The following is a 21,131-nucleotide window of genomic DNA, read 5'->3' on the forward strand; positions in this document are numbered from 1 at the left end:
GGCAGAGACACAGGCAGAGGGAGAAGCAGACTCCCTGTGGGGAGTCCGATGCAGGACTCGATCCCGGGACCCTGGGGTCACGACCTGAGCTGAAAACAGACGCTCAACCGCTGAGCCCCCTAGATGCCCCATCTTTGCAGACTCTTTTTTTTTTTTTTTTTTTTTTTTTTTATCTTTGCAGACTCTTATACTTGGTTGCAGTGAGCAGAGTCATCAGATGGCCCCTGGTGATTCCAGCTCCTGGCATCCACACCCTTGTATAATCGCCTTCCTTGAGTGTGGGTGGAAGCCGGGAGATTAGAAGCACTTGCTTCTGGCCGCCAGGCTACAGCAAAGGTGAGGGGATGCCCCTCTGTGGTTAGGTGCCATCAGACAGCCAAGGTTCGGGATTGCTCAGATGTAACTCAAGTTGGCTGATCAGTTGGTCTCAGGTCATCAGAAGGGAGGTTATCCTGGGTGGGCCTGGCTTAATCAGGCGAGCCAGGCGCTCTCGTGCTGGCCCCTGCTGTAAAGTGCCTGCGGAGACGAGCGGCCTCCAGGAGCTGAGGGCCACAGTCCACAGCTGCAAGGGCCTCAATTCTCCCAACACCCAGTGATCTTGGAGGAGGAGCTGAGCCTCAGATGAGACAGGAACCTTGACTGACTCCCTGATTACGCCCCACAGAGGCCTTGAGCCGAGGACAGCCGCGCCGCGTCCACTGGCCATCCACGGCAGTGGCTCCACAGTTCTGTGATTTCCGTTTATGGTAAATGTGCGGGATCCGACCCGTGAAACAAACCGCAGGTGAAGGTCCGCTCGGAGAAGGAATGAGACGTGTATGGACCCAGGCAGGAGGCCACGAGGACAGCCAGGACAGCGCGGACAGGCCCGGGGGCCCGAGTGTTCTCATCTCTAAAAGGAAATAAGGATAATCGCTCACAGGCGGTTTCGAGATCAAGTGAGATGCCGTCTGCTAAGAGGGCTGCTGTGGAGAGGGACGCCTGGCCCGGCAGCCCCCGCAGCGGGACGAGCGGGCGGCAGCAGCTGCTCCCCGGGCGCTCGGGCTCTTCCGACCCAGCAAAGGAGAACGGAGGGACGGGCTCCCGATCCTGCGGGCTCCCTCTCCTTCCAGCTCAGAGACACCCGCGCTTCGCAGTCTAAGGCGCTGGCAGGGAACTTTCTGGAGTCGCTCTTCCGGCTGAGTAGAGGGGAATCTGGGGGGCCCCGGGGGCTGGGGCGCCGGGGGAGGAACGTCTTCCTGTGAACACGCACAGCCTCCCTAGGGTGCAGGCAGGGAGCAGAATAAGGAGTAGGAAAAAGCATGTTTAGTGTGAGGAAATAATGTCGTATCTGGATAACAAACATCAGCGTGAAAGGCTCCAGGAGCCTCCCCCAGAGGTTCTGGGAGGTAAATGAACAAAGTCCAAAGAGGAAAGTGCTTCGGAGTCAAATGGGGCCCCCAGCGGCTCCGTGATCTCGGCCAGTGACTAAGCAGCTCGGAGCGGCACTTCCTACGAAATAGGAAGGATGACCCCACTACCCTAGGAAGGATGACCCCACTACCCTAGGAAGGATGACCCCACTACCCTAGGAAGGATGACCCCACTACCCGGCTGCCAAGGGGTTGGAGACTATGGCCCCTGCCCCGCGGCATCCCTTAGCTCACCCGCTCCTGATCCCCGGGTGGGGCTGAGGGCTCGGCGGATGGGAGGGGGCCGCGGCCGGCCGGGCCCTGCTGGGCGCCCATGGGGCTGGGCACCCACGGGGCTGGGCACCCACGGCGAGGGCCAGGAAGCGGGCGAGGCCCGGAGCTGGGGCTTGAAGAGGATGAAGCCCCGCGGAGCCTCCTGGGCCTGTTGGCCCTTCGTGAGGGGAGACGTGGGTGGGAAGGACGAGCCCGTGCAGGTGATTAGCTTCTGTCACCCTGGGGAGAAGCTGGTGCAGAGGCCGGGGCAGGTGTCTCCTTCCTCGGTGGGTGGGCAATCCCCCCCCGCCTCCCCCCCACCCCCCCCGCCCCCCCCACCCCGTCCTGGTTGTGGCAGTGGGATGAACACTCCAGCCGCAGGGATTGGTCTGCAAGGTCGCAGGGGTGTCTGGGGCTGTGGCCATCCCTCCCGCGACATAACGCATCCGCCTTCTGCTTAGATTTTTCCAGTAACTCATTGAAGGCTGAATAAAGCTGAGTCTGTGACCCAGTGATGATATGAATGGATCCGTGTTGCCTTCTCCAGGCAGGAGATCGGAGGCCACAAACCCCCTGCTTCGGACTCTCGTCAAGGTCAATGTGGCAGACCTAGGAGGCCCCATAAACGTGGGCAGCAGTCTGCCCCAGGGGGGCCCCTGAGGGTCGAGGTCCCCAGGGGGACTCCCCTGCCCCGGTGCCACTAGCTCCAGCTTTCACCCATCGGATCCCAGGCCCCCCCGTGGGAGCCCCCTTAGCCGCCTGGGTCCCCGGCCTCAGAGCCGTCCAGTCTTGCGGGCTGCGGCCTCACCACACCTACAGCCCGCGGTTGCTCGCCCTGCGCAGACTCAGGGGACATCGACCGCGGAAGACAGCCACGAGTCCCACGAAACACGACCCCGGGACTGCACGGAGGAGGAACACGGAGGCCGAGGGCAGTCAGGCCCCGAACCGTACCTCCTGACGTCTCCTCTCCCAGGGCCTTGCGGCAACCCCGAGACCGAGGCCCCTTCCAGGAGCTTTCCAAGCGGCGCATCCTGTTGGGGAGGTCGGCCGCCCCCTCAGGGGCACGTGCTCACCTAGGTCACCCCCTTCTGCGCTGGAAGCACCGTGCGTTTATCCGCCGCCGCGTCCTCAGCCCTGGAGCGGTGCTTGGCACCAGCATCACTTGTTGAATCAGCGAGCGCGTCGCTGCGGATCTGGCCAAACCAGATGAGTCAGCCCTCAAACAAACGTTCATCGGGCCTCGGCGACCGGACAAGCTGAACCAGTGTGGTCAGAACAATGAACGATGATGTGGTTTGGGGCGTGAATGCGCTTTGGACCCAGAAAGACCTACGTCTGAATCCTAACTCTGACATCTCCTGGCTGCACGTCGTCGGGCAGATCACTTAACCTTCTTAACGTCAGTTTCCAGACCCGTAAAAAAGGAATAACCATGCTCACCCCAAAGAGCTGCTGTAGAGTTAAATGAATTGTACACTTAGAGGACTTGGCCCAGTGTTCGACGACTGCTAAGCACTCCGGGTGTGGCAGCTTCTCGTATCAGGGACGCTTCGTGAGCAACGAGCCGGCTCTATCCCGACCTCCCACCAGGAGCGCCCCCACCCACGGCCTCTGCTGCCCGCGTGACCCTGACATGGATGGGACACCACTGGGCGGACAGGGGCAGGGAATTAGTAGTAGAGGTTAACCTGTTCCAGCCCCTTCTCTGTGGGACGTGGGCCTCCCAGTGGGGACGTGGGCCTCCCAGCAGTGAACACTCTCCCTTTGGCACACCGGAGGAGCCAGGGCAACTCAGAGGCTTTGGGAGCCTCCCTGACTGGGAGAGGGGGCTCCTTACCCCGGTCAGGACGGATGGCTCAGCGTTGCTGCCCAGAGCGCCCTGGTGCGTGGGGTGTCGGGCCCGGGCAGCATGGATTGGCACAGCATGTCCGCGGCGGGTGATGGAGGCAGCGGTGGTGGCAGGGTCTTGCTCAGCAGCGGGCATGGCTCAGAGAGCTGGAACTGGGGCCTGGCACGGAGAGGTTGTCACTGAGGTCACCATGTTCAGGAGCAACGCGAGTCAGCTCTGGGGTCTTTTAAGAGGGCGTGGAAGGGGACGCCTGGTTGGGGGGGTTGCTCAGCGGTTACGCCTCTGCCTTTGGCTCAGGTCGTGACCCAGGGGTCCTGGGATCGAGTCCCGCATCAGGCTCCCCGCAGGGAGCCTGCTTCTCCCTCTGCCTGTGTCTCTGTGCCTCTCATGAATAAATAAAAGCTTTAATAAAAAAAAAAAAAAGAGGGATCCCTGGGTGGCGCAGGGGTTTGGCGCCTGCCTTTGGCCCAGGGCGCGATCCTGGAGACCCGGGATCGAATCCCACATCGGGCTCCCGGTGCATGGAGCCTGCTTCTCCCTCTGCCTGTGTCTCTGCCTCTCTCTCTCTCTCTCTCTGTGACTATCATAAATAAAAAAAAAAAAAAAGAGCGAGTGAGCAAGCCTGGAGGTCCTATCACAGCAGGTGGGGGGGGGCTGGGGACAGCCAGGAAAGCGCCCTCTATGTCATTCTGGAACCCTATCTTTTTAACCTAGGTCCGTGTACCCTAGGACACACGTGACCCAAAGACCCTGCCCTGGAGCAGTGGGGACCCAAAGGGCCGAGGCCCCAACCTCCTGCTCGGCCCCAGCTGCAGACGACCTCACCGCCGGCCTGCAGCCCACACCCCTGCTGCCCGCCCACCCCTGCACCCCACCTCCACCGCGCCTCATCCCCGTCTGCCCCCATCGCGGCCCCGGTGTCCACCCCGCACCCCCGGGGCCCCGGCAGCGCCGCCTCCAGCCTGGACCGCTCTGCGGCCTTAGGACCGAGGCCGGCCGGCGAGTCCTCCTTGTCCCCGCGCCAGCTCTGGTCTGGGCTGAGGCTGGAGAGGCTGGCGCCCCACGCCGCCCCGGCCCCACAGCGTCTCCGTCGCCGCCCTGCCCCTTGGTGGCCGCGGCCCTGGGCCTCTCCGGAGCCTGCCAGCTCGCGCTGCCCCCCCCAGGCCGAGGCCGATGAGCTTCCTGCAGAGCCTCCCTCTGCCCCGGGGTAAGGTCCTGCGGAGCCCCGGCCACCTGTCCCCCCAGGGTGGCTCGGGGCCCGGGGAACCCTGGCTGCTTACCTGTCTCCTCAAGTCCCCTTTTCTGCGTCTCCACCTGGGCATGCAGCTGCTTCCCGCGCGGTCCTGGAGCCGCAAGCAAGCCAGCCCGACCCAGCACCCGCAGAACATTCCACCCGCGCCTCTGCCACGTGGCCCATGCCCTCTCCTCTCCCCCTCCGCCCCGACCCGGCCTCGGCGGCCTCCCCGACCAGGGGCTGTGCCGGGTGCCCCTGCCCCACGGAGCCCACGGGCCGCACCACTGTGCCTGCTGCATAGGGGTCCCCCCGCGGGCCGCCGGGCCTCTGGGTCCCACACGCCCTTCCCGGGACCGGGACGGGACGAGCCAGCGGTCAGGGCCCCCAAGCTCCCCTCTGTTCTCCTGATGCTCCTTTCGAGGGCCTGCTTCGGGTCAGAGGCCACAGCCCTCCCCGTGCGACGGCGATACAGGGGATCGCAGCCGAGCCACCTGCCGGGTGACAGTCCCTCCCCCGGGTTCCCGGCGCAGGAGACCCCTCTTCGCTCCTCACGATGCACCCTGACGCGCTTCTTGTTGGGAGAACTTTCCCTGGACCGCCCAGGACTGGTTACAACTGCCCTTGGTCATTCATTCAAGACACAACCCACGTGTCGCCTGCCCGGCCACATTCAGGCCACGCGTCCCCCGAACGCTGAGCTCAGCTTCTGCCATTTACAAGCGACGTAACTGTTCCCGTTCTCCGGGCCCCTATTTCTCCGGCTTCTATTTGCAGCGTCGTCGGACTCTTCTGTGCACGGAAGCGGTGCGTCCCCCGAGCAGCCGGGCCAGGGCGACGCGGAGGCCTCGGGCCCAAAGGCGGCGCTGGGCTCACGGAGGCCGACGTCACTAGGAAACTCCCTGTTGGCCTGGATGGTCAAGGCCTGGGCCCTCTTGGTCCGCTGTGTAGTAAGGAACTCGGGCCATTGTCGTTCAGTCCGTAATTTCTGGGAGTGGGGAGCGGCAGTGGGGGCCCCGGCATAACAGGGACGCGCCCACAGCGGGCTTGGGCCACCCTGGTCACCGCGCCTCTGTCCTGGGGACCCGGGGAGTACCCCTGGGGGGCCGCCGCCCGGCACCCGGATGAAAGGCTCAGGTGCAAGCTGGGCCGGGCAACACGGCTGGGGCCGGGAAGCCCAAGGGGAGCTAACACCTTCGCCCCTCGCCTTCGCCCCTCGCCTCGCCGCCGAGCCCAGGACCCGAGGAGCGACACAGGGAGCGCCTGTCCCGCCATGCCTGGTGATCCAGTGCTCCCTGCTGGCCCTGTGAGGCAGGTGGCACTGGGGCCTCCATTCAGTGGAGAAACTGAGGCACAGACGAAGCCAGTTGCCCAAGGTCGCACAGGCGTCAAGGCAGAGCCAGGACTTGGACCGAGGCCGGCGTGTCCCTGGTTTACCTGTTATCGCGCTGCTGGTGGCTGAGCCTGGTCACCCCCCCATTACCCCCCCGCCCGCGCCCTGGGCCTCCTGCCGGCAGCTCTGCGCTCCCCTCCGTCAGGGCGCCCCGGCCCCGCGAGGCTGTGGGCCACGGCTGGACAGGGAGCAGCGCACTAACTTGCACAGTTTTCTTGCAAATGTGTGTCCGGGTGTCCCCGTAATTAAACACAAGCAGGAGGAGGTACTACAAGGGGCATTTGTGGCCAGGTCATCACTAGGACGTGCGGACACGTCACTTACTGCGTCTCCCTGGCCCCGGCCCCCTCCAGGAGGGCCCCACACCCCGCAGCTCTGCTGAAGGAACAGCCCTGATGGCCATGCTTTTCCCTGCTTGCGTGTCCCTCTCGCCCAGTTGGCCCAGGGGTGGCTCCAGACCCAGAGGCCCCGGCCGAGGACCACGCCGGGGCCCAAGGGACCAGTCAGGTGTTCTCCATCTTAGGGCTCCCCCTGGAAGTGGCGAGACAGTGAGGGTGAAAGGACGTGGAGGTGGTTCAGGCGGTGACAGGCCAGGCACAGGGAGGGGCTGCGCAGGAGGCGGCGGGAGTGGCACAGGCCGCGGCCACGGAAGCCCCGGGGAGCCGTGTGCGCCCTGCCCGGAAGGACGCCCGGAGAATTTTACAAACATCAGTGTCCCCGCTTGTCCCCAGGCCCTCGACGTAATGGGCACAGAGTGGGGACCAGGCACCGGGGGGTTCAGTCTCCCCGAACGAACCGCATCAAGGCGGGAGGCCCAGTGGCCTGCAGGACGCTGCGGTCCCCGCTGTCGCGCTCCTGGTGCCCGGAGACCCCTGGTCCCGCTGCTGCCTGGTCCGCTCTGCGGTGCACCCCGGGCCACCTCGTCACCTCCTGCCCCGCCTGCCTTGATCCTGTAGGAGCCCGGGTGCAGCGGGACATCGAGGCACCTGGCTCCCGGTTCAGCCCGGGGTGGCGGCTCCGTCCTGACCGCCCACCCGGTGGGGCCCGCGGAACCCTAGGAATCATTTTCCCCTTGAGAAGACAGAGTGACGGGGGCACCTGGGGCCGTGACTCCGGGGTCCGGGGTTGAGTCCCACATTGGGCCCCACATGGAGCCTGCCCCCCCCCACTCTCTGTGTCTCATGAATAAATAAAATCTTTAAAAAATAAGTAGGGAGAGAGAAGCTGGAGAAATGCCCTCTCTCTTCCTGCGCTTGACGGACGCCTGGGGCTTCTGGAGCCATCTGGGGACGACTGCGAGGGGCAAACCCAGGGGCCGCGGAGACTCTGGTCAAGCCCTGATGTGACGGCTGCCAAGCTGACCGCCCCAGCACCCCCCCTCCAGACTGGTTGTTGTTGACTGTGTGCTCGGTGCGAGCCGGGTGCCAGTCTAGTACTTTCCATGTGCTACTTTATGGGCTCCTGCACAACCCTGAGGCCCGTCCTCTGGACGTGAGCGTGCTCAGTGCTCCCCCACATCAGAACTGGCCAGTGCCCCGCACGGGCGGCCTTCCCATCCACTACCCGAGACTCCGTGCCATCCAAGCAGGTTTCTCTGACGCGGAGGGCATGTTGTGTACATTGTCAGGATAGTTAAAAAATAGCCAAAAGATAGCAAGAGGCTTCAGAGCTGGGGAGTTCTGGGTCTACAGCCCAGCGTGGCCTGGTTCTCCTTAATAAGATACTCACACTGCGCTGCGCGTTCCGGGGGCTTTCAGGTGGCGCCTCCCTTTCTAGGAACCCGGTGAGGCTTGCTCACTGCCTCCCCACGCGCTTGCCTTTCACCCCCTCACTGGTCTCTCTGCTCATACTCCATTGCTTCCCTCTTCCCCTCTTCTCCAACCTTCCAACAGATGGATTTGAGATGAAGATAAATAGGACACCCCCTGCCCCTCAAGCCCCAAATGCTCCAGAGTGAAAGCAATTTTTAACATCTGGATATTTTTTCTTTTAAGGGGAGGAGTGACTTTTTTAAGTTCATGTATTTTTAAGTGATCTTCATACCCAACGTGGGGCTCGAACTCACAACCCTGGGATCAACAGTCACATGCTGGGCAGCCCCGATGGCAGCGGTTTAGCGCCGCCTGCAGCCCGGGGTGTGATCCTGGAGACTCAGGATCGAGTCCCACGTCGGGCTCCCTGCATGGAGCCTGCTTCTCCCTCTGCCTGTGTCTCTGCTTCTCTCTCTCTCTTCTGTGTTTCAATAAATAAATAAAATCTTAAAAAAAAAAAAAAAAAAGTCACATGCTCTTCCAACTGAGCCAGCGAGGTGCTCCTAAAATCTGAATTTCTAGCTAGTGGAGAGTCCTTAAATGTTAGCAATTGCTCTCATGGGCCTGGTTTTATCTCCAAACTGGGCTGTCTTTTCCCGCTTCCCTGTCCCCCCACCCAAACATAAGTCTAGGCAGTCCCTTTCTTTGCCAAGGGCCATGCCGGGTCTGCAGCAGGGGGTACACATGCCCCTCTGACGGCGCGCCCAGCAGACTCCCCACCCTTTCTCTCAACCATCTCCACGACTCGTCTTCACTCTTCTTTCACGCTCTGAAACTGGCCCGCGTTGGCTCGGCCCCCTGGTTCAGGCTCAAAAACCACCACAGGTGTGAACAGTTTACACAGACTTTATTTGTCACCCGTTGAGCACAGGAAGGTCTGGGCAGGCGAGGTGTCACAATCGCCTCCCCTAGTTCACAGACACACACCGAGAGACTTGGTGGCAAGGGAGAGGGTCCTATTCCTACCACAGATTGCTATGGGATTATCACAACAACACATTTGTTCTCGGTTCTATTTACACCATGGAGTGTGGAGAGGGTACATTTCTTACACTAAAAATATATATTTTGGAATCTCTAAAACAAAAATATCTCTATCTCTACATGAGACCTACTAGAAAGAAGAACATAGAAAACAAGAGAAATGTACCAGCACCTCAAGCTGTCCCCTCCCGCGGGAAGGGTGCTCTGCTCTCCACCTGACGCCCTTAGCTCAGGGCGGCCGCGTCTACCCCGCCGCACAGACGGACACAGGTGCACACGAGGGAGGCTGATCATCTCGGGGGAGTGGAGACGGGGGAGAGGAGCGGGGGACGGGACTGTGGCCTCTTTTGCAGCATTATTGCCTGTGTGAAAACCTGCCTGTCGGAGGCGATCGCAAACCCGCTAAGAGAAGCCCAAGCTCTGCTGCCGTCTGCGGGGCTTGGAAAAGCGCCGTGGGTGGGTTTTCTCTCTCTCTCTCAGGAAATATTAATGCCAGCAGCTAGAAGAAGAAGTTCTGTTTTCTCCAATGCTGAAAGTGGGGTAGGTTTGAGAAAAATGCTACTCGTTTTCTTTTCGGAAGGATCAGAAACCGTTCCATTCCCTTTGAGCACAGAACCTCCTAAAGGAATGATGCCTGTGGATGAATCATTCCACTTCCTGAATTTTCCTACTGAAGAGATCCACGTAATGCTCTTTCCTCCTTTCGTGCTTCACGCAGCGAGACAGCGCCTTCACGCTCTTTTGGTTCTGGTGGAGAAATGGTAACTGAGCCAACTGCCCGTTCTCTGTCATTCACGTAAGAGAACACGGGCGCCACGAATCGAAAAGAATAGATTTGGAAGAAAAACCACTTTGATTTGCTTGTGGGGCGTCTCTGTTTACAGTGAAATGTGGATGAGCTCGAGGGCTTGAGTCTTTGGTCTCTTACACCAAGTAAGGAAAATAACCAGTAAGTCCCCTTTCAGAGAAGCCCCAGACCTGTCCAACCTCCTCACCTCTCTCACCACCCCCACCTGGGGGGATTGTGGGGACCTCTGAGTGGGAGCCTCAGGCCTCCAAGAACTTGAGAGACTGGGCAGAGAGGGGAAGAAGTGCTGCCTGAGGAGGCTGAGTCAGGAAAAGAGCCAGAACCTGGAAGATGTCTCGTGTGGCCAGTCAGTCCCCACGGGAAGAATTTCTACGTGACGGAGGCCTGACAGCTGCAACCAAAAGAAAGTCAGGAAGCCTGAGAACATTCAGTGCAAGGTTCCTGAATGTCCTGCCAGGATGCGTCTTAGAAACCTGAGAAGTCCGAGGAAAATGCAGCGACGAACTAGAAAGACTGCTTCAAAGTCCTAGGAGGAGGCGCCAACACTCTTGCAAGGAAAAATTTAGAGAAGTTGAGATAGTAGCAGAGAGAATATAGCGGATGGGACTTCCGACGCCAATGAGAAGGAAAGCCGGGGGCCCTGGGGTGGCACCTCCTATGCTTCGGGAAAACGTAGACTCAGAACATGGACAGTGAAGTCGATAGAGAAGATGCAGGGAGAACTGCTGATTCCTCTACTAAGAGGGAAGTCTGGAGAGTCCCAGTAAAACTGGGAACTGTCTTTTCTGGATGAGCAGAGAGCACAGATTCCTAAAATCAGAGACCTCTTCAAGGTCACAGTTGTCATAGCCTGAGATGTCAACCCAGCCTGAGGCTTAGCGTTTGTCAGATTTTTATCAAATATTTACGGTTAGTTTAAAAGCCAATCACAGCCCAGACAAAGAGAAAGAGCCACTATTCACACCATCTTCTGGAATACACGGTTCACGGCCCCTCTCTCCCCTTATGACTGAGGTGGGGACAGGTGCTGTTATCTCCCGATAATCCCCTCCCTCGTCAGAAGCTGGAAATCATATGTGGACACAAGGAGGGAGCCTGTGTTCTCTGCAACCAAAGAGATCTGGCAAGTTCACCGCACGTGGTTGCGTCTTCCCCTTCTCTCTAGACCAACCCTTTCCCTCAATGTCACGAGCTAGGAAGTAACCCAACCACCCAGCAACACCCGTTCTTACCACTAGAACCAAGATTTCACCTACCACCACTTTCTTAAACCCCCGGCCTCCCTCCCTTCCCACCTCGACACATCAGGGCATTGGCCAACTCTCCAACTATTCCTGAACTCGCCTTGCACTGAAGGGCAGACTGCTTCTCTGGGCCAAGCAAACCTGGTACAGAAATTACCTAACTACCTGCCTTGCTTTCTACCACTAAGTCAGTTCCTCCTTGATGTTGAGTTTAAACACCTTTTCCTAAAGGCTAATCTGCCTGTATTTGTCATCAGGCTATTCTCTCAGAGAAGCCCTAGATAGGAGAAAGATCATATTTTTTTAATGTCCCCCCAGCTTAGGTACGCAGCTGCTACCTAATAGCAGCAAGGACATCTTGTGGACGCACTTGCATTTGTTGATGAACGTACATGCACACACACACATACACACACACATACACACACATTCACCTCCACTTCCAGTTTACTACCCCAAACACTGCCCAGCTTGACTCTGCCACCAGGGCCACCAGCCACAGACGTGAGCGAGGAAGCACTCGGGTAGGATGGGGGCCGAGCGTTTGGTGGGAGTTGGGGAAAGAGAGACTATTAGAGCGGGGAATGGTTTCTACCACTGAGACGCAGCAGAGATGAGGCTGGCTATTGTTTGAGAAAGATGTAATGGCCTACAAGGATTGGCACAGGCTTCCAAAGTAACTAGTATTCCTAAGGTGTAGGAACCTAGGAGCGTCGGGCTCAGGAAGGACCTGGAAGTAGACCCAAGGTCCTGTGACCGCACTGCACGCAGTTAACAGGTCTCCGGCTCTCAAGAGGCCTAGCTATACAAGGCATCATGGGACATGGGTATTTAGGAGAGAGATTTTTCTGAGTGATAGTGTCACCTAACTTGTTGTATGGTAGGCTTTGTCCTGCCACACTCCTTCCGGCTGTGCTGAGGCTGAGGGGACAGGAGAAGCGGTCACCAACCTTCCCACACAGAGGTAGCAGGAAGAGATGGGAGGGGCAGGAGGGGGGAGGAATGTGGGCGAGTCCTCGGAGAACAAGGAAGACGGAGGAGGAGGCAAGCTCAAGGAAGCGGCCAGAGACAGACTGGGAAGGCCAGCAGGAAAGCTTTTCCCACCGACAGGTTGTCTTCCGATTTTTCTACATTAGGTAGGTAAACGGGTACAATCATCACATTTCTGCTAACATGATAAAATGTGAAGCTTTGGCTCGCAAAGATTTTAATGCCCATAGAGTTCAAAGATGCATGCCTGGTCCTGTCTGCACCATATAAAGGGAAGCCGAGGCTGTCCCTAAAACAGCCTTGTGAGCAGAAATCAGACAATCCAGGAACAATACCCATGATTCAAAGGGTTATCGTTTCAGCGTTTGAAAGCAGCATGGCGTTCGGCCAGCAGGCACCGGTACAGCCCCGCGTACTGCCTGTTTACAGCCGGCATCCGTTCTGAGTGGTTGGCGTCCATCCTGTACCAGTTGGGTTAAGTGTTCTGAAAATCATCTGTGCGTTAGACGAGGCGTGGTTCTAGGAGATGGGGAAATGTCAAAGAAATGCAGGATTCCTTCCATTTCAAAGGTCCTCAGGCTAAGACTAGAATACACTGACATATTTGAAGAGTGAGAGGAATGCAAAATTCAACAGTTTCATCACCAACTCTTCACCTACGAAAGGAGAGCAACCCGTAGGAACGTCCCACCGCACCAAGATTTTATGGATGGAGAACTGATGTGCTTGAATTCCGTGGGTCCCGGCACACTTACTGTGCACAGAAGCAGAGAAGGCCTATACACACTGGGGCCCGAACGCTTCGTACTCAACACAACAGCGAAGAGGAGAAAAAAACTAGAAATCTGGTTCTCAACTAAATACCAAAATTAATTTTACCACTTAAGGTTCATTTCCCAGTGTGGCTTTTTACATCTGAGAGCCAAAATGTCTGTCAACCAAAAGAAACACGTGATGGTGAAGAAACCACATGGCTGAAGGTGGTTTTGGTCCATTGAGTTGATAATGGTTCGCTACTAAGGCAGCTAAGGAGACATAATCACGTAATCATACGCACTTGGTCTCTCCAGGAGTCGAATCAGAACGTATCCTCAAGAGACAGCAGCAAAACATGGGTGTTTCCACAACATGGCCAATAAAAACAGCTCATCTCCCTTCCTACTCACAAGCCACTCTTATCAAACCTTCCCCAGGAGTCTAGAAAGCAGGCACTCTGACAAACGCTCAGGCTGGGAAGCCCTTCCTGGCGTCTAAACCAACTCCTTCTGCAGCAGCTGAAGCTCATCCTCTTGGTCCATCCTCAGTGAAACCGAGAGAAGCTGCCGGTCCTCACTTAGCATTACTGATTTTCCCCCGAGCTTTTTCCTGTCTGAGCTAAACAACTCCAGTGTCCCTCGTGGCCCTTTCATCATCCAAGGTTCTTGCCGAGTTATGGCTGCTGCTAGGGAGCGACACAGACGCGCCCGGGGCGGAGGCACCTTCTGGCCGCGCCCAGGCCGCCGACCCTCCCAGTGGCAGGCCCTCCTGACGACCTCTGGGTCTGACCAGCATCCCCCAGAGGAGGCATCAAACCAAGGCCCAGGTCTGCCTCGGGGCCAGCAGATTCTGCGGGACTGGAGAGCCCTCCCTCTGCTCTCTGCTCTCCTCCCATGCCCCGACCCCATCCTTGAGGAGAGGGAACTCATGGAATGGATCCATATGGCTCTGCGGGCCAGCAGAGAGGTTCAGAGAGAATGTCTGGAAGGTGGGAAGCTGGGTCTTCACTGGTGGCAGTTCTGAAGAGAAAGAGAAAGGAAGAAGAGAAGTACCAACAGGAGGTGGTCTTCCGCTTCCACGCTCACACCTGGCGGCTGGCTGCTGCCATGGGGATGGCGCGTGCCCTCCAACGCACAGCACGGGGAACGCAGTGCTTCGGCATGGCTTGGACGGGACCGCGGACAGGGCCAGGCTTGGTCTTGCTTCTTCTCGGAGAGACTCGCCATCTTCTCTGTAACCGGAACTTCCCTGAGGCACCTCACGGCCCAAATCTTCCTTCCCAGCAAAGACTTTTAGTTGAAGAGACTGAATAAAAGTGTTACAATTAGACAAAAAGGGAACACATGATTCACTCCTGCTTTTAACACAATACTTTGAAGATGTCACCACAATTTGGATTTGGCTGTATTTTAAGTTCATTTACAAGTAGACTAGTTCTTGGCTAAAAATAACCATGTGCGTTATACATTTCGACAGCTGCCTGGATTTTCCTCTGAAGGAAACAAGATTCTATATTTCACTCACATTCAGCACAGATTTATTTTAACCCATTCGATGAAGAAACAGCCTACCACTACCACCCACTGGTGGCTGTGACTTTTCAAAGTACTTCAGCCCCTCCTCAGATCACTCTCAGGAGGGAGACGGTATTATTATCCCCACTTTACTGCTGAATAAACTGAGTCCCCGAAACAATGGCCTGCCCACTTATACAAGGATGAATGGCTAGACCAGGTCCCCTAATTCCTAGCCTACTTACTGCCTTTTTTTCTTAACTAGAAAAGTTGTCTTCAGGGGCGTCTGGGTGGCTCAGTGGTTGAGCATCTACCTTTGGCTCAGGTCGTGATCCCGGGGTCCTGGGATCGAGCCCTGCACTGGGCTCCCTGTTCAGTGGGGAGTCTGCGTCTCCCGCTCCCTCCGTCCCTCCCTCCTGCTCATGCACACGCTCCTTCTCCCTGTCAAATAAATAAATGAAATATTTTTTAAAAAAAAATACACAATTCTTAAAAAAAAAAAAAAGTTGCCTTTAATATAGACCTAAGACTTTGCCTTTAGTTATCTGACTTCTTAAATTAAAATAGCTTGGACTAAATCAATCAAGTAATTTGGGTGCAAAGCCTACCTCAGTGAAGGCAAAGACGCCTCGAGTCTTCCATTTTCTTCAGTAACCTGATGAAAATGGATCTATGCTATTGGCAAATGATATACAGAATTTCGTTTCCCAAATATGTAAACTGTTACTATATTTAGAATCTTTAGTTGGCAGTAATTGTCATTATGGAATGAGTTAACTAGTCTCTATCAACACTATTGACACTCAGCCCCTGCACATTTTAGCTCCTTTCTAGTTTGTGCAGTTACAGTAACCAGGGAAATTTTGAAATAAGAACTTTCAATGTTTTTTTTTTTGTTGTTTATTTATTGACATATATTTTTTAGAGAAAGCGAGCAAGTGCATGAGCTGGGGGAGGGGCAGACGGAGAGGAAGAGAGAGAAAGAGAGAGAGAGAGAGAACCCCGAGCAGGCTCTCCGTCCAGTGTGGAACTTGACCTCATGACCCTGAGATCATGACCTGAGCTGAAACCAAGAGTCGAATGCTTTAACCGACTGAGCCACCCTGGTGCCTCGGAAATGGGAACTTTTAGAAACCGGATTAAGATGATCAAATAGATAAAGCAAATTTACATCCCCAAATAATCCCAGCCTGACTCTGGGGCTGTGTAAAGGGGCAGCTCCAAATAGCACATCTGTTCAAATAGTCAGAAAACATGTGTCCTTTTCTTAGGCTTCTAGCAATTCTCCTGAGGTTAGCGGCAGCCCTGGAAGTGGTATTTTTTAGACAATTCAATCTTGCAACTAAGAGATATTTTACTTTCAATGTGACTGCTATCTTTAAAAGCCAGAAATAAACAAAAATTAGCAATTATAGTTTTTTTTTTTTTTTTACCTCTTCTCCTTTGTATTTCCAGAATTCATACTGAGAGCTTTCCATACCGTAGTTTTAGGCATTTCATCAGATATATTAATCTCGGAGGGGTCGCATCTGAAATCAATGCTTAGGACAGTAAATGTAGGACATACAGATATAATACACATATCAGTCTAGAATGATCAGCACGTCACCGCATGGGAAAGAGTAAGCCTGAGGGAGCTCAGCTAACAGCTCTCGGCAGCACCAGGAGCTGGATGACTGGAACGTAGGGAGGCAAGGTGGCCCACGAGGTGGTGCTAAGGGCTCAGCTGGGGCTCTGAGAGGCAGGCAGCTCTGCCCCCACAATCCTGCCCTCTTTCAAAGGGCCCCTCTGGGGGGCTGATGACAGCCTCAGGAGCTACCACCTACTGAGTGCTTGCTGTGTGCCAAGCTCGCCGTGTGCCAAGCGTGGTGCTAAGCATTCTTCATGGTGCTAAGTTTTCTCACTTACATGGCCGAATGTTTTCCATTCCTGGTTTACAAAGGACTCTCACAATATATTATCTTAACTATCAAATCAGAGATTATTCACATCCTTCTTTTGAAAGTACAGAAACCAAAGCTCCCAGAGCTAAGTGATCGTCCAAGGTCAAATGTCAGTAGATGGAGAATCAAGGCCTTGCATCCAGAGTCCTTGGTCTCCTAGCACCCAGAGTACTGGGAAATTTTCTACAAGCCAGACAGTCTCATTTTAAAAGGCCAGGAGGGGAGGCAGTAACCCAGCAGAGAGGGAGCACTGCTCCTCTTTTGCTACCAGAGAATTCAAAGTCTATGGCTACTTCCTTCACAAGTTGTAGAAAGTTTATTAAGGTCCAGAGATTCCATTTCCTGGGGGTTAGTCATACCCAAAAAGTCAAACTCATAGGAACAGACAGTAGAATGGTGGTTCCCAGAGGCTGGGAGCAGGGGAAAAGGGGAGCTGTTGATCAAAGGGTACAAACCTGCAGTTAGGAGTAAGTTCTGAGGACCTATATATGCAGCACGGTCACTGTTAACAGTAATGTACTGTACACATGAAGTCTGCTAAGAAAGTAGATCTCAAGTGTTCTCACCACACATACACACACACACACACACACATACACAAAGAATAGTAACTATAGGAGGTAATGAAAATGTTATTAGTTTGATTGTAGTAATCATCTCACAATGTGTACATATAGGCAAAACATCACATTGCTTAAGTATCTATTTTTATTTATCAAAGACAAATAAATCAAAAATTTCTAAATACCAAAGACAAGATTTTCCTCATTCCCCATCAGTATGAACCACAATCAGTTCAATGATTCGGCAATAAATTATCTAGGAGCTACATGATCCAAATCCCCTTTCTTCCTTTTCTGCCCCCTCTCGGCCTCTGGGCTTCTTCCAGTTTATGTGTACCTCTTCCACAGTGGAAACAAAATGCCAGGAACGAAGCCACAAATGGACCAATTCAGCGCCTTGTGACCTGTGGTGAGCAATAACTGCTCAAGAAGGGGGGGGCTCTGATTACTGGCAGAAGTAAGGAATTTGGGAGACCCCAGTTCAGTAGCCCCCTTGGCTCCTAGGACCACAGATGCCCTGAGTCACACTGGAGGGGCTGCCTCTGCTCCTTACCAAAGGCTCACCCAAGCATGGGAATTTCACACCCCCCAGGTTGAGGACTCTCTGGAAACAAAGGCCACATCCTATCCATCTCTGGAAAATGGCAGGGAAAGGAAAGGGAGTACTGACCTGAAGAATAAAAGGCCAGGGTTTGAATCTTAAACTTTCTATTTAGCAGTGTTGTGACCTTGGGCAAATTCCCTAAACCCCTCCAAGCCTGTTTCCTGATTGTACAAACATGGATAACATGACTTTTATCAGAGAGTTGTTGTAAAGATTAAATGAGAATATCTAATAAAGCTTCTAGCACATTCCCAGCACAGAGAAGGTGCTTAGCACATGGGCTCCCTTACCTCTGTTCTTGTGATTCCCAACACCTGGTGTGGCATCTGGCACAGAGCAGGTGCTCAGTAAACCAAGAAAGGAAAGGTGTTTTCCCAGGTTGGGGCTGGGAGGCTGAACGTCAGCTCTTTATGCCATCAGGTATGTTTGCCACCACCTCCACCACAAACCCACATGTTTACAGAATAACCAAAACAATAAATTTCCTGGTGTTTATGGAGTTTTACCTGAAACTGTTGCTCTTTCCAGGACTACTTAGTAACTTCCTGCTCTCCAAGGGGAACTTGTCTCCCCCCATTTCTAACATTTTCTCAGCCTCCTGCAAGAGAAGAAGACATTATTCTGTCTTAGACCAAGTAAAACCGTGAGTCCACATCACCCATATTTCTCTCACCACAATTTCTACCTAATTTCTCTCACATTTATTATAGAAAGGTGTACTTATGTTCTTTCATAATTTGGCTTGTCACCAAAAAAGAGAGAACCAGATTATTTGTACCTATGGAATAGTACTTTTTATTTTTTTTAATATTTTATTTATTTATTCATGAGAGAGAGAGAGAGAGAGAGGAGCCCGACATGGGACTCGGCCCCGGGTCTCCAGGATCATGCCCTGGGCTGAAGGAGGCGCTAAACCACTGAGCCACCGGGGCTGCCCTGGAATAGTATTTTTTAAAAGGTAAAAGAAAATGATTCTGAATAAGCCTCTAGAGCCAACTACCAATTTACTGGAAATATAGAGAACAGAGAACATATTGTTAAATGTCACCAAGGGACACAGTGAAATCTAAATGGTGGAAAATCCTAAAGGTCACAGATCCAGTTTCTTCAACAGAAAGAAAAAAAATACAAAAGATACTAAGGAGATTTAAGAAACATCAACCATTGTAATATATAGACCTTATTTGGACCCTGATTCGAATAAAGAGATTGTTAAAAAAAAATTAGACGGCAATTGGGGAAATATGAATAATGACTGTTCTTTCTACTTTTGGGTGGATATGCTTGAATGTCCCATAACAAAAAGTTTAAAAAAAAAATATTCCCACTAATCTAAAGAAAACAGTTACAGAGAAAAATTTTGTACAAATATGTTTAAGGTAGTGTGATTAGTAATAAATCCTAAAACAACTATAAATTTTAACAAAGGAAGAAAGCTTAATTATAAGAAAATACTATAGGATATTATGCTCTACTACAGAATATTATACAGTCATTAAAACAATAAATATGACTGTTTATTATATAGATGTATAGAAACATGAAAGTGTCTTATGAGATCAAGTTGAAAGGGAAAAAAAAAACCTTTGTTCCCCTCAAATAAACAATTATTACAGTTATATGAAAACTATGTTAAGGACTTAGAGAGAACATAAAGTAATAAACAATACTGGATGCCGATATAACATTTGTGGGCGGGGTCTTCATTATTTTTTTTCTTTCGTTTAGTTTTCAAAATAACTTTATAAAGTAAATTTTGGAAAATAAGGAGTATAGTGTTTCCTGCCCACCCCAAAATTAACATCCAAAGAGATGCTTTGATTTTCCTCCCCAAACTGCTTAATAAGTAGCACAGTCACTTATCCAATTGTTCACTCCCAAAGTCTAGGACGCCTTGATTCGACTCTTTCACCCCTGCTCACTGTACATTAGCAGAACCGGCCACCTCTCTCTTCACAAGAAGTCCCCAGGGCAGCCGCTTCTCCTCCTCCTCCCTTAGCCTCGGCCACCTGCACCTCTTGCCTGAGCTGCTGCCACAGGTTTCTGGTGTCCAGCTACGTCCGGGCTCTGGCTTTCTCATGTCCTTTAACCACACCGAGCTCATTCCTGCCTCAAAACCTTTGCCTTTGCGTGCCCCTGAACTGGAAAATTCCTACTCCCGGATACTTTCACGACTTGCCCTCACTTTATTCAGATTTCAGATATCTCCTTACAGTCATTCCCGACCACCCTAAACAAAGTAATTCCCTCCCTCCTTATTTTCTTCTTCAAACATATCGCTACCTAAAATTTTATATAAATCAGCAAATAAATGTACGTATGTGTGTATGTATGTACTGGCATACCCCAGAGATATTATGGGTTTGGTTCCAGACTACCACTATAAAGTGAGTCAAATGTTTTGATTTCCCAGTGCATATAAAAGTTATGTTTACACTATACTATAGTCTATTAAGTATCTAAAAGAAATGTTAGGTCTAAAAACAATTTACATGCTTTAATTAAAAATACTTTATTGCTAGAAAATGCTATTTTATTTATTCATGAGAAACACAGAGAGAGAGACAGACACACAGGCCGAAGGAGAAACAGGGTCCCTGCAGGGACCCCGATGCGGAACTCGATCCCAGGACTTCGGGATCATGACCTGAGCCAAAGGCAGACCCTCAACCACTGAGCCACCCAGGGGTCCCTATCCGAGCTTTCAATGAATCATAAATGCTAATCACAAATCACCATAAGAAGTTTAATAATAATGAAAAAGATCAAAATACTGCAAGAATTGCCAAAGGATGACACAGGGACACAAAGTAAGCAATGCTGCTGGGAAAATGGTGCTGCTGATAGACTGACTTAACACAGGGTTGCCACAAACTTTCAATTTGTAAAAAAAACATTATTTATGAAGTGCAATGAAGTGAAGCACAATAAAATGAGGTATCCCTCTGTGTCCGTGCGTACGTGCCTCTGTGTATATATGTAATTTAAAAATTTTATTTAGGGCAGCCCGGGTGGCTCAGTGGTTTAGCACCGCCTTCAGCCCAGAGCATGAATCTGGAGACCGGGGATCGAGTCCTACGTCAGGCTCCCTGCATGGAGCCTGCTTCTCCCTCTGCCTCTCTCTCTCTCTCTCTGCGTGTGTCTCTCATGAATAAATAAATAAATAAAATCTTTTAAAAAAATAAAAATAAAATAAAATAAAATAAAAATTTTATTTATAGAGTTTTGGGATGCTTGAAAGCTTCATATTTTATGTAGTGATTTCTATCACTCTTCTCTTTAAAGTTTTCCTCCACTGCTTTTGTGCTTATAATTGTTAAAAGTCATTTAATAGGAGTGCCTTGGTGGCTCAGTCAGTTCAGCAGCTCCTTCAGCTCAGATCATGAGCTCAGGGTCCTAGGACTGAGTACTGCATCATGCTCTCTGCTCAGCAGGGAGTCTGCTTTTCCCTCTTTCTCCCCCTCTGGGCTCTCTCCCTTCCTCCCTCTCTCAAATAAATAAATAAATAAAATGTTTTGGTTTTTTTTTTTTTAACTCACTTAATAATAGAAAATGGACATATGTAACAGACTTAGGATCCCAGAAATAAACCCAAGCATATATGGTCAACTAATATTTGACAAGGGAGCCAAGAATATTTGGAGGAGAAAGGATAGTCTCTTCAATAAGTATTACTGGGAAAACTGGATATTCACAAGCAGAAGAATGAAACTGGATCTCCATCTTACACCATTCACAAAAATCACCTCGAAATGTTATTAAAGACTTAAATGT

General features: G+C 52.6%; 2 protein-coding genes across 7 annotated transcripts in view; both read right to left on the minus strand.

Annotated features, from left to right (window-relative positions):
- Positions 1 to 379: 379 nt before the first annotated feature.
- Positions 380 to 4,109, minus strand: LOC144296799 (uncharacterized). 3 transcript variants are annotated; one of them, XR_013363755.1, is made up of 2 exons: positions 2,741 to 4,109; positions 380 to 1,259 (listed from the first exon to the last, which is right to left on the minus strand). XR_013363755.1 is itself a non-coding variant. In XM_077869995.1 (2 exons), exons 1-2 carry the CDS (start codon positions 3,649 to 3,651, stop codon positions 954 to 956), a joined length of 453 nt encoding a protein of 150 aa, XP_077726121.1. In that variant the 5' UTR covers positions 3,652 to 4,090; the 3' UTR covers positions 380 to 953. The 3 variants fall into 3 exon arrangements, 1 of the variants encoding a protein (XP_077726121.1); XR_013363754.1 differs by having other exon boundaries at positions 2,619 to 4,109; XM_077869995.1 differs by having other exon boundaries at positions 3,505 to 4,090.
- Positions 4,110 to 8,781: 4,672 nt separating this feature from the next.
- Positions 8,782 to 21,131, minus strand: part of SLC4A8 (solute carrier family 4 member 8) — a 74,560-nt gene continuing 62,210 nt past the window's right edge. For 2 of the 4 annotated variants that reach the window (XM_077869996.1, XM_077870000.1), the window contains exons 23-26: positions 17,864 to 17,955; positions 16,646 to 16,692; positions 15,681 to 15,776; positions 8,782 to 14,038 (exon numbers count right to left, since the gene is read on the minus strand). In XM_077869996.1, coding sequence (XP_077726122.1) covers positions 15,706 to 15,776; positions 16,646 to 16,692; positions 17,864 to 17,955 — 210 coding nt within the window. In that variant the 3' untranslated portion in view covers positions 8,782 to 14,038; positions 15,681 to 15,705. Of the gene's footprint in view, positions 14,039 to 15,680; positions 15,777 to 16,645; positions 16,693 to 16,880; positions 17,174 to 17,863; positions 17,956 to 21,131 lie in introns of those variants that run through there. The other 2 variants (XM_077869997.1, XM_077869999.1) reach the window with 2 other exon arrangements.

This window comes from Canis aureus, chromosome 25 (assembly GCF_053574225.1).
Source record: "Canis aureus isolate CA01 chromosome 25, VMU_Caureus_v.1.0, whole genome shotgun sequence".
NCBI classification, from domain to species: domain Eukaryota; kingdom Metazoa; phylum Chordata; class Mammalia; order Carnivora; family Canidae; genus Canis; species Canis aureus.